The sequence below is a fragment of the Grammomys surdaster genome, unplaced genomic scaffold (genome assembly GCF_004785775.1).
Source record: "Grammomys surdaster isolate TR1022 unplaced genomic scaffold, NIH_TR_1.0 206, whole genome shotgun sequence".
Taxonomy (NCBI): Eukaryota; Metazoa; Chordata; class Mammalia; order Rodentia; family Muridae; genus Grammomys; species Grammomys surdaster.
The window spans coordinates 6,404,368-6,416,923 of NW_021604651.1; the positions used below are offsets into that span (position 1 = coordinate 6,404,368).

Here is a 12,556-nt window from a genome sequence, read left to right on the forward strand (position 1 = left end):
AGAGAGAGAGAGAGAGAGAGAGAGAGAGAGAGAGAGAGAGAGAGAGAATGAATGAGAATGAACAAGACAGAGTGAGGGAGGGACAGACACAAAGAGGGCATGAGAGAGAGATGTGATGTGGCCGGAACCCTTTATGACCAGCACATGTTGCATGGGCGGGAATGCCTGATTGCTAACATTGGTCATTTTGCCCAGACTGATACTGGATGAGATCCTGAGACAGGGTATACAGCCTGTTCTTTGATCTGCTTCTTTTAGGTTCCTGTTCAATAATTTACACATTTTTGAATTTCCCACTATTGATAGTGCTTTTTCATTCAGTCCTTTAATTTTGATTTTTTAAAAAAGATTTATTTATTTTATGTATATGAGTAAACTGTAGCTGTCTTCAGACACACCAGAAGAGGGCATCAGATTCCATTACAGATGGTTGTGAGTCACCATGTGGTTGCTGGGAATGGAACTCAGGACCTCTGGAAGAGCAGCCAGTGCTCCTAACCACAGAGCCATCTCTCCAGCCCCCTTGATTTTGATTTTTACTAGAAGGCCTACATTTTGCCAGTTGTGATCCCTTGTATATCCTAAGCAGGAGATCTATCACTTGGTATGGTGAGAAGGTCATTGGCTGGCTAAATAAAGACGACGGATTCAGACTCAGACTCTGGTTTTATTTGTATTATTGTTACTATATGTTATTCTTCTCTGACTTGTGAAATTATTAAACTTATGTTTTTATGCTAAATTTGTGGTATTTTTTTTACTTTGTTTTCAGTCTGTAGAGCCCTGGAACTCTTGTGGATGATGCCCAGGGTGCACAGAGTGGTTCTGTCTTGTACTTCTGCAAAACTGTTCTGCTTATTCTTTATGTATGTGAATGTGATGTATATTGGGCTTCTAAAAGTTGATTTGGGAAAAAAAAACCTTTTCTTTTAAAAATTATTCTTTAATCTTTTTTTAAAGTCCAAACTTTATCCCCCTCCTGGTACACCCTCCGACTGTTCCACATCCCATACCTCCTTCCTCACCCTCCCAACCCCCATCTCCAAGAGGATGACCCCATCCCACCCTCACCCCACCAGACCTCCCCACTCCCTGGGACCAATTTTTCTATTTAAAAAAGAAAAATGCTAGCGCAGTAGTGAATGGCTCAGTAAAGATACTTGTTGACAAGTCTGATGGCTTGAATTTAATCTCTGGGACCCACATGGTTCAAGGAGAGAACAGAATCTCAAAAGTGTCTTCCAACCACTTCATGTGTGTGCTCACACACACACACGTAAATGATATGAAATGTAATAAAAAGTATACTAGTAAAAGCAAACTCATAATATTTGATGTTCATATTGACAACTTACCTCTTTGTTTTTATTTTTAAATTAGCATGTAAAACAATGTTTTTGGTAAAACCTTTATATGTGGACATCATGTGTATTGCTCATAATCACTCTCACAATAGAAATGGAAAGAAAATATAGATAGAGTGACTATGTCAAGCATCTTTATAAGAAGACAGAGAAAGTGAACATCTGGAGATGTCAGGCATGTCTCTTGAATACCGTGTAGTTTAAATGAGAGCTATCTTCCATAGGGCTATGTATCTGAATACTTGGTCCCAGTTGGTGGTTCTGTTTGGGGAGGTTATGGCCGTTTGTTTTCTTTTCAGAGTTGTTTTGCTGGTCTAGGTCCTTTGCATTTCCATCGTGTTAGAGCTGCCTTGTCAGTATTATAGCAAAACTTGGTATTTTGATGGAGACTGGTATATCTTTAGATAACTTGGAAAGTTGATAGCTTTTTGGAAAGAGTGCTAAGTCTTGATACCTAGGACCTCTTGTCCTAAGCCCATTGCATGCTAAGCACACATTCTACCATACTGTACACCCAACCCAACAGCACTATGGAGTCTTCATACCCTGAATCTGATACCTCCATTTATTTAAGTCTTCTTTAGTTTCTTTGAATGTTTTCTTTCTATTCAGTGTAGGCACATGATACATCTTTTTTTGAATTTACACCTAAGCACTTTAAAAATGCCATTGTACATAGAGCAAAATGTCCATCTTAGAGTTGTAGCATTTGTGGTGTTGACCTGGGAGTGAATTAAAAATGGGTGATGTTGAGAAAGGCAAGAAGATTTTAGTTTAGAAGTGTGCCACACTGTGAAAAGGGAGGCAAGCATAAGACTGGACCAGATCTCCATGTTCTGTTTGGGCAGAAGACAGGCCAGGCTGCTGGATTCTCGTATACAGATGCCAACAAGAACAAAGTCTTCACTTGGGAAGAAGATACCCTGAGGGATCCCAAAAAGTACATCCTTGGAACAAATACTATCTTCACTAGGATTAAGAAGAATGGAGAAAGGGTATTCCTAATAGCTTTTCTTAAAAAGGCTACTAACAAATAATTCTACTGCCTTATTTATTACAAAACAAATGTTGCTTTGTTTTTAAAGAATACCATAATTTAATGCATATACCAAAATTCAGAGCATGAATGGCTAAGTGTTTTTGTTGTACAGTCCTGGTTTAAGCAAAACTGACTTGTAGTAAAATGGAAATGATCTTTTTAAAAATAACAACCCCAGCTGCATACTTGGTATGCACTGCTCTCCCTTCCTCAAGATAAGAGTGAAGTTAATTAGTAATGTTCTACTTTCCAGAAATATGGGGGTGGCACCTCAAACCTATTAAATAGTTTTATAATTAGATTTATAAAACTGGGTATATGAGTATGTTTAAACACTGGGAAAATTCTGTCACTATCTCAGAAACAAGAAGACTTACTTGTGTTTCAGTTTGTGTTCACTGGCTTGTTACAGGCAATGGTTAACTATCAGGAGGGCAACTATCTATTCTGGACAGTGCTGATTTAATTAGAATTCCCTATGTCAAGGATGCTGTCTTTTGACACTGAAAGGCATTTTCTGTGGCTTTTGTATAACATCAAATAAAGAGTATTTAACATTTTAAAGAATACTGTTGTAGCTGAGAATTGTGGCACACATCTTGAATTTCCCAGCACTTGGCAGGCAGTGGGAGGTGGATCTCTTTAATTTCAAGGCTAGCCAGGGCTATATAGTGAGACCCTGTCTGATAAAACAAAACAAAACCTCCATTTAAAAAAAAAAAACAGTGCAGATGTGGATGTCAGGAAGTACATGCTGACATGAGCCTGATACAGCTGTCTCCTTAGAGGTCTGCCAGAGCCTGACATATTCAGAGGTGGATGCTCATAGCTAACCAAGGAACTGATCAAGGAGTTCCCAATGGAGGAGTTAGAGAGAAGACTGAAGGAGCTGAAAGGGTTTGTGGCCTCATGAGGAGAGCAACAATACCAACCAACCAGAGCTCCCAGGGTCTAAACCACCAGCCTGGGAGCACTTAGGGAGGGTCCTATGGCTCCAGCTGTATATGTAGAGGAGTATGGCCTTGTAGGGCATAGGTGGGAGAGGAGATCCCTGGTCCCATGAAGGCTGGATGCTGAGTGTAGGGGAACTTGAGGGTGGGGAGGTGGGAGTGGGGGGGGGTAGGTGGAGGCATATCCTCATAGAAGCAGAAGGAGGGAGGATGGGATGGGGGTTCCTGGGGGGGTGAGAAATGGGGTAAGGGGATAACATCTGAATATAAATATCCAATAAAAAAATAAAAATTAAAAAAAATCAAACACTGGAAAAAAACCAGATACACACACGCACACGCACACGCGCCCACACACACATGCCCACACCACTAATTGGGATTAAATTAAATTTCCTCTTTCATGTGTTTGCTTCTAGATATAAAAGCTGACTGGTGGGGTTTGTTTTAGTCTTGGTATGTTAGCCCCGTGTTTTGTGACTCTTGTTAGGTTCACTATTGTTAGTGTCCAGTAGATGATTTTATTTTATCTACAAATAAAGGTATGCTTATTTCCTTATTTATATACTGAGTTATTGTGCTTCATTTAGTGTTGAAGAGAACTGACAAGTGCAAATATCTTTATTTCTACCTTAGGGGAAGAATGATTGATCTTTAATACGAAAATATATTAGCAATATTTTGTTAGGTTAAGGTAACTCTGACTCTTGTTTCCTTTCAGTTTTATCTTAAGTGAGTGCTGAAAATTTCAGTTGCTTTTTCTGCAAGTAATGATATGACTGTGTAGTTTTTCTCCCCCTTTGAATACAGTGAGTTACATTGATTTTTAAAAGTAAACCTACCTTACTCCTGTATAAGCTAAGTTGATCATGAAATATTATTTTTATTAAGGTACTTTTCTGGTTTCTATGACTAAATACTTGATAAGAAACAGTTTAAGGGAAGGATTTCTCTGGGCTCATGGTTTGAGGGCAGATCATGACATGATAGGGAAGCCGTGATGGCAGGAACACCAGCCTGCTTGTTACCCTTCTGCAGACCAGGAAGCAGAGAGGTGGCCAGAATCAGGCCTGCCCCTCAGTGATGAGGCCCATAACCCAAGGATTCTCTACTCCTAAGACAGTAGCACTCTCAGGGAGCTGGTGGTGAGAGGCACAGTTCTTATTCAGACCACACGATCATTTTTTATATTGCCATTTCCTTCATGTCCTTTTCCTCGTAGTTTGTTTTCTCCTAATAATGCTAATATGCTCACTCTAATTCAGTGGTTCTCAACCTGTGAATTGGGACTCCTTGGGGGTCGCAGATCAGATATCCTACATATCAGATAATTTACATTACAATTCATTACAGCAAAATTACAGTTGTGAAGTAGCAACAAAATAACGTTATGGTTGGGGTCAGCACAGCATGAGGAGCTATATTAAAGTGTCGCGGCATCCGGAAGGTTGAGAACTTAATTCTTAAACATGGTTATAATACGTAAGCAGTAAAATCCTCTTCTAGTCTCATCACTTTTGTCCCTCCCTTTCTCTTTCTTCCTTTTTGTTTTTTGTTTCCTTTTCTTTTTCTTCCTTCTCCTTCCCTCTTTCTTTCATTTGTTCTCACTACCATACTCTTTCTTTCTGATACGGTCTCACTGTGTAGCACAGGCTAGTCCAGACCTATATGTGTAGATCAGGCTGGCCTTGATATCACAGATCCTCCTGATGTGCTTCCCAAGTGCTGAGATTAAAGGAATGTGCCACCACACCCAGGTATTATCATTTGTAGTGTGGTCTGCCCTCCGAGCCTGGTTTGCTGCTGGGATGGACTCATGTTAGACAAATACTCTGCCACCATTGAGCAACCAGTCCTTGATTGTGCTTGTCCTCTTATTTAGTTCATGATTTTTACAGTTTGGAGGCAGGGGCATAGATGTGATGGCATTTATCTGTATAGCCCAAGCCTGCAATGTGTTACATAGCTACCATGTCTTGTGCCTTGTGTTATTTCTTCGTCTTTCACCACTTCCCCACTCCACCCTTAGTACTTTCTCCTTCTCCTCTTCTTATTCGTGTTCTTCTTGGGTTTGTGTGTGTATGTGTGTTTTGTCTGTATACCATGTTCACGCAGTGCCTTCAGAGGCCAGAAGAGGAGGATTCCTTGGGACTGGAGTTACAGATGGTTGTGAGCTGCTTTGTGGGTGCTAGGGATTGAACCTAGGTCACCTCCACTAGTAACCAGTGTTCTTAACCATTAAGCCATTGCTACAGCTCCATTGTGTTGTATCTTAAAGTTGTCTTTGTTTTGTTTTGTATCTTTTTGTGGCACTGGGCTAAAATAGAGGGCCTTTTGGTGTATGCTAGGTAGTGCTTTATCACTGAACTATACTCCTAGACATTCAGATGTTAATTTACAATTATTGTTTTGAGTAAGGAATAAGTTTATATATTTCAAATCTAGATGGTGCAGAAGAGTAAAAGACAATTTCTTTCCATTTCCTGTCTCTAGCTTTTCATTTTCCATTCCAAATTGACCCTTACTTTTAATTTCTTTTATATCCTTCAAGTCATTTGGCATACATTTGGATACTATGTTTTTTGGACAAAAATGTTCTTTGCAGAAATGTGTGTGTGTGTGTGTATGTATGTATGTTTATTTATAATCTTTACTATTTTAAAAAATATAATGTGGACTGGAAAGTTGGGTCAGAGAGTAAGAGCACTTTTCTCTTGCAGAGGACCCACCTTTGAGTCCCAGCACCAATATGGTGGCTTACAAATATCTGTAATTCCAATTCTAGAGGATCTAGTATCTAGATCTTTGGACTTCTGCAGGTGTCAGGCATACACATGGTGCACAGACATACCTGCAGGCTAGTACCTACTCATTTATGTAAAATAATAAGATAAAAATTGAAAAATATTTTACTGTACTTATTATGCTATTTACTTTTATATTGCTATTATAAGAGACTGTGACTAAGGAAACCTCACAGATTCAGATAGTTATCTATAACCACTGTTGTGATCCCACATTCCACCTTGCTGCTCAGGTATGGGAATGCCACTTGGGTAGGCAAAATGGGAGACGCTAGACTACATTTTACCCTATGCAGCCATAGGGTGATAGGGGGGGTCTGAGAATGCAGTCCAGGCTGGAGGCTTCAGATAGAGTGAGAAACAACATAGGCTGAGGCAGAAGCTGGAATTCCCTGAGTCTTGGACATCCAGACTCTGCTGGAAATAGTGAGGAGAAGGGGCCTTCTGTGGGAGACTTACACACTGAGGCTCTGTAGACGGAGGCTTTCTCCGTGCTCCCCGTGGAGGTTCTTGATGAGAGACAGTCTAAGCTTATCCATACTGTTTATTGACTGTTCATCATGGAAAATGGGTGCATACCACTTCCTCAGGGTGGACTAGAGGTTAAATACCTTCTGCAGAAAGGAATGTGTCCTGGTAGGGAAGCATATTGGCTAAACCCTTAGGGCCCATCTAGGGACCTCAGTAGCACAGAGAACTCTGTTCTGGTCTATGTGACCACTAATCCACTCCTGTGTGAGGAGTGTGGTCATGTGTTTCAGACCAGGAATTTGGTAGGCAGCAGAGAAACTCCTTACAAATGAGTGCTTACAACTTCTTCCAAAAGATAATTTTCAAGAATGGGTCACAGAAGTTAGGAAAATTGTTTCCTTACATTTTTTATTGAAAAATATTTCATACAGTATATTTTGATCATGTTTTTACTCTTCACTGAGTTCTTTCCAAATCTTTCCTATATCTTTACATACTCAATTTCTCTTTTTCCCTTTCTTTCAAAAAACAAACCAAGAAACAAAAGCAAGAAGAAAGAAGGTACAAGAAACAAATCTCTCAAAACCACAGAACATAATCTAAACAAGTAAAAGTCTAATAAGACAAAAAAATGGAGTAAACAATGCAAAATAAAACATAAGTTGACAAAAATACCATTGAATTTATTTTGTGTTAACTAACTACTCCTGGAGTTGAGGCCTGCCCTGAAGTGTGGTTAATATACCCAGAGAGACTCCATTGGAGAAAACAGATTTTCCCTTTGTCAGTGGGTATCAGTTGTAGATAGTTTCTTGGTTAGGGATAAGATCCTGTATGTACTTCCCCCTCTCAGTACTGGGATTTTATCTGGCTTGAACTTGTACAGATTTTGTGCATGCTACTATAGTTGCTGTGAGTTCATATGTGCATCAAAGACACATGGAAGACATGATTTCTTTGGATTCTTCCATCACTTCTGGCTCTTAGGATCTTTTTGCTTCTTCTTTTGCATATATCCCTAAGCCTTAAGGGATGGGCTTGATGAAAACATCCCATTTAGGACTGAGTGCTCCAGGGTCTCTCTGCACATTGTTCATTTGTGGGTCTATATTAAATCCCATCTACTGCAAGAAGATGTCTCTCTGATGATGGTTGAACAAGGCTCTGATCTATGGGTATAGCAGTATACCATTAAGAGTCATTTTACTGCTATGTTCCTGTAGCAAAATAATAGTAGTAATTTTTATTATTTATTCCCTCGTGCCTGTAACCTATCTAGTCTCAGGCTCTTGACCACTTTAGCAGTGCCAGGTATTGATTACATCTCACTGAATGGGCTTTAAATCCAATCAGAAAGTGGTTGGTTACTCCAATAATCTGTGTGCCAGTATTGCACCACTTTATCTTGTGGGGAGCCACAAGGGTTTGTAACTGGATGATATTGATGATTACCTTTCTCCTTCTGTAGCCTGCAGAGTACATTTCAGTACCATGAATGCTTGTCATAGGAGGTGAAACTTCTCATAGTTCATAGTAAGTGTTGTCTTCAGCAATAAGGCCCTACTATCAGGTTGTGAAGTGTAACTAATAGCCTTGGCAATAGTCTATGCTCTTTGGAGGTTTCTGTAAGGGCCCTTTGGCTAATGACTCAACAAGATGCAACCTGTATCTAGCATTGGATATTTTACTGGTGGCATAAGACGTCTAGTTGGGGCATTATCTCTTATTTTGTGACTCTTATTTGTATTTATTTTAGGAAGCTTTTATAGTAGTAGGATTCCATATGGGTTTTCAGTGGTTTGGTGTTAGTTGTAATTCACCATATTCCCTTCTTTACCCTTCTCTTCTATCTCCTTCCCTATTTAATCCTCGTATTCTACTTAACACTTTTGTCTCTTTTATAACACTATATTCTGTGTTCTCATTATTGAGATCCTCTTTCCCCATCGGTCCCTTACTGGGTACCTAACCTCTGTGGTTATTCAAATTGTAGCACATATATTGAGAGCTTAAAAGCTAACATGTACATGTAAGAGAAAAATATACAACATTTGTATTTTGGGGTCTCTATTACCTTACTCAGGATGATTTTTTTTTCTAGTTCTATCCATTTTACCCACAAAATTTTCTTAATGACTGAATATTTCATTATGTAATGACTACATTTTCATTATTCATTTGTCAGTTGATGGACATCTAGACTACTGCTTTCTGGCTACTGTGGACAGAGCAGCAGTGAACATGGATGAGCACTTATCTCTGTAGTAGGATATAGAGTCATTTGGGTATATGCTCAAGAGTGGTTTAGCTGGATTTTGAGGAAGATTGAGTCCCAGCTTCCTGAGGAACCACCACACTGATTTCTATAGTGGCTGTACCAGTTTGTACTTGCACTAGCAGTTGAGTAAGTGTTTCTTTTTCCTCACATCCATAAAAATTCTTTCCTTTCACTGATGTAGGGAACACACTCATACCCCTTAAGCATGATAATCAGGAACTTTAAAACTCTTAGCTACACCTTAAGCCCTACAGTTTACTTACCAATATTAGTTTGTTATAAAGGATACAACTTAGGGACAGCAAAATGAAAGTGATACAAAGGATAGATGGGAGCACAGAGCTTTCGTACCCTTTCTTGATGTATGACCTTTGTAGAACTACCTTGTGTTAACCACTGGTGGACACTCATCAATTTCACCAACTATGATAATAAAGTGACTGAACGTGGACTAAATATGTCCTCAGGTTGGGCTGATCATCAGAAATTTCCAAGTGACCGAGGGCTGGAATTCTAGTCCCAGATATCAGGGTTTGCAGAGTGGATATTAAAATCTATAAACATGTCACACAGCCCCTGATCAACCTGAGGATGTGTGGGGCCCCATGTTCAGTCACCTCTTTATAAATTTTGATGTGATTAGAAATGGACTCTTAAATAGGGATGAAGATATTCCTCTATCATTCAGGAGATGATATCATCCCAGAGTTTTAAGGGATTTGTCAGAAAATGGAGACAGAGGTCATTTATTTAAGTCTGTTGTACTGAGGTCATTTCATTATGTGGAAGCATGACTAAGAATTCTAGAAGAATTCCTGTGCCACTGTCACTCATCACTGTCTTTTGATCAGTTTTCCTAAGCAGATGTTGTACTGACTTATTTATGTCACAGATGAGTTTAGTGACTGGTGCAAACTTATAATGTGTTTTAAACAAGTTTCCTTCCTGTTCTACTATTCCAAAGGTGCTTGAGAAGATAAACTGTTACAACACATCTTTGTTATATTTGTCATAAAGATCATGGAGTAGAAATTCTATTGTGTGTAGACTTCTGTAGCAATTATGGAAGTATGATATACTTTTAAGAGTTTAGTAATGACAGTTGAGAATTTGCCATTTACCCACATTTCCTGCAGGCTAAGTATTGTGCTGACTTTATGTTATGATCTCTAATTCTTAAAACAGTTACACAAGATGGGCAGAATTCATAATTTACTTGAGTTTTGTTTTGAGACATGGTTTTATTTTATAGTTCCACCTGGCCTGGAACTCACTATATTTCTCAAATAGATGTATTGTGTGACACAGTCCTTGTCTTATGTACTTTTTTTTAATAGTAAAAGAAGTCATTTAGGATTTGGATCCTTTAAATTTCTTTTCCTGTCCCGTTTTGCAGACAATTCAACCTACGAATGAAGAGGGACACTTCCCTTTTTAGTGATGAATTTAAAGTAGAAACATCAAATAAAGTACTTGATTATGATACCTCTCATATTTACACTGGACATATTTATGGTAAGTTGGACTTTTATCTGACATTTTCTTTGTTTTTTTTTTTTTCTTTTGGTTTTTCGAGACAGGGTTTCTCTGTGTAGCCCTGGCTGGATTTTTTTTCTACACAAGGGAATATAAATGATAAACATAGGCAGATATTTCAGAAAAGGTTTGTAAATACTGAGGAGAGGAAAGAAAGTGGCAGAGGAAGAATATCATGTCATTTGATGGTTCAGAGTGTTAAGAATTCTAGAAGATTCTAAGATCTATAATATGGGCCGGTGTGTTATCTGGAATGTCCCCATTATATGGAACTAAGAGTGAAACCCTCGTAAAACAGAATTGTACATGGTTGTTCAGTGTCGCCTCTGAGAACTCATCCACAGCAGAGCTTAGAAAACACAAGCTTCCTCTTCCTCACACCCATTTCCCTTTGGATGATTCAGTGACTTCACTAGACCCTGGTGTTAAGGAGACCAGCTGTGTCCTCACCGGACACCCAAAATGTAGTAACGATGGTCCGAGAGGCTCTGGGTGGAACACCACAGTCTCATGCCAGTGCATGAGAACGTCTTACTGACATTCTACCACTGGGGCTTTGTGGAGACACTTCCATGAAACACGAAAGCTTTGTACTTCTCTAGAAAAGTATTTTAGCCTTCTTTTTCTCTAATCCCCACCCCAAACAAATGAAACACAAAATTGCATTACAAAAGCAATCCCAAGTGGTATTCTTTTTCAATTTTATTTATACCGCTCAAGTTATTCCTTATAAGTATCAAGTTAAACACAATTGGTTTTAATGATAAGCTATTTGACATTGTTTTTAAATTTCTTCTTATATGGTAAATGTATATCCAGATTAATGTATCAATTTATTGCATAAACTGTAAAATCATTTTCAAAATCTCAGTTCCACAAATAAAGTTCTATTCTAATTTAAAAAAAAAAAAAGAATCAAGCTTACCAATCTGTTGGCCAGGGACTTTTCCCCTAGAGATCTATTAAGGACGGGGAAAGCATTTCAATGGCTCTGTGGTTCCTGCTTCAACTTTGGTTTGTACCCTGGGGTACATTCTAGACAGGAGTCATATATCTATGAGAAAGGGGAGAAGAGATTAGCATCTGATCCCAGGTGGCTGTCTGTCTCTTTAGAAGCCTATATCTGTACTTGGGTTTATACTGTTCTTTCCCTAAGTACTTTTATCTCTCTAATATCAGTTGCTCAAAAAAAAAAAAAAACCAAACCAAAAAACAAAATAACAACAACAACAAAAAAACAACCCAAAAATCAGAACAAAAAAACCCTGTCAATGAATTTCCAACTTTGTCAAAGCAAAAGCAAAAGAAAACCAAGACGATACTGGCTGTTGTTGTACATTCTTCCTGCCCAGCCTTTCATAGTTGGGACCACTGCATGCAGCAGAGGCACAAAGCCCGGAAGAGATGAGCTTTACTTACAGTCACCTGTCTTGCCTGGCTTTGAGTTTGAGCCTGATATTGCCATGCCCAAGTCATGTAGGGAATTCTGTGGAGGTTTAAAATTTGTAATTAATTAATTAACTTAATCCAATTAATTTTTTTTCTGTTTTAAAACAAAACCTGAGGAGATAGATCAAGTCATCTTAGTCAATGGTCTTTGAAAATGAAGTCCTCTGTGGCCCTACTCTACATGACGTTTAATAGTGAATTATACAGTGTACCACTTATAAAAGCTGTAACACTTTGACTCTTGGTGCTTCCAAGTTTAAGAGTTACTGTTGTTTTAGCCTCTTGTTTGTTTTTGAGATAATATCTTGCTGTGTAGTCTAGGCTGGTCTATAACTAGCAAACCTCATGCCTATCTCTTAAGTGATCAGACTATAGGCGTGTACTACCATATTCAATCAGAATTTTCAAAAAACTTTCAATGATTTTTATAATTTCTGATTTTACAAGGAAGAAATAAGTGGGAATTTCTGAGTTATACAAATAGAAAAACTTAAAAGGAAACTGACAGTAGAGATCATCTTAGCTCAAAACAATATAAAAAGTCACTTAAGAAAAATTTCCTAGGCCCTTTCTCCCTAAAATCCATGTTGTTGTTGTTGTTTTATACTTGTAACAAATATCTCTTACGAGTTTAAAGTGTGCTGGGAGTCACAGGCACTTACTTA

At 38.5% G+C, this 12,556-nt stretch overlaps 1 protein-coding gene and 1 pseudogene across 1 annotated transcript in view; both read left to right on the forward strand.

Annotated features, from left to right (window-relative positions):
* Positions 1-12,556, forward strand: part of Adam10 (ADAM metallopeptidase domain 10) — a 122,416-nt gene that overhangs the window by 39,713 nt on the left and 70,147 nt on the right. The window contains exon 3 of the mRNA XM_028771330.1: positions 10,303-10,421. Within this exon, the coding sequence (XP_028627163.1) occupies positions 10,303-10,421 (119 nt within the window). The remainder of the gene's footprint in view (positions 1-10,302; positions 10,422-12,556) is intronic.
* On the forward strand, positions 2,104-2,401 carry LOC114624383 (annotated as a pseudogene).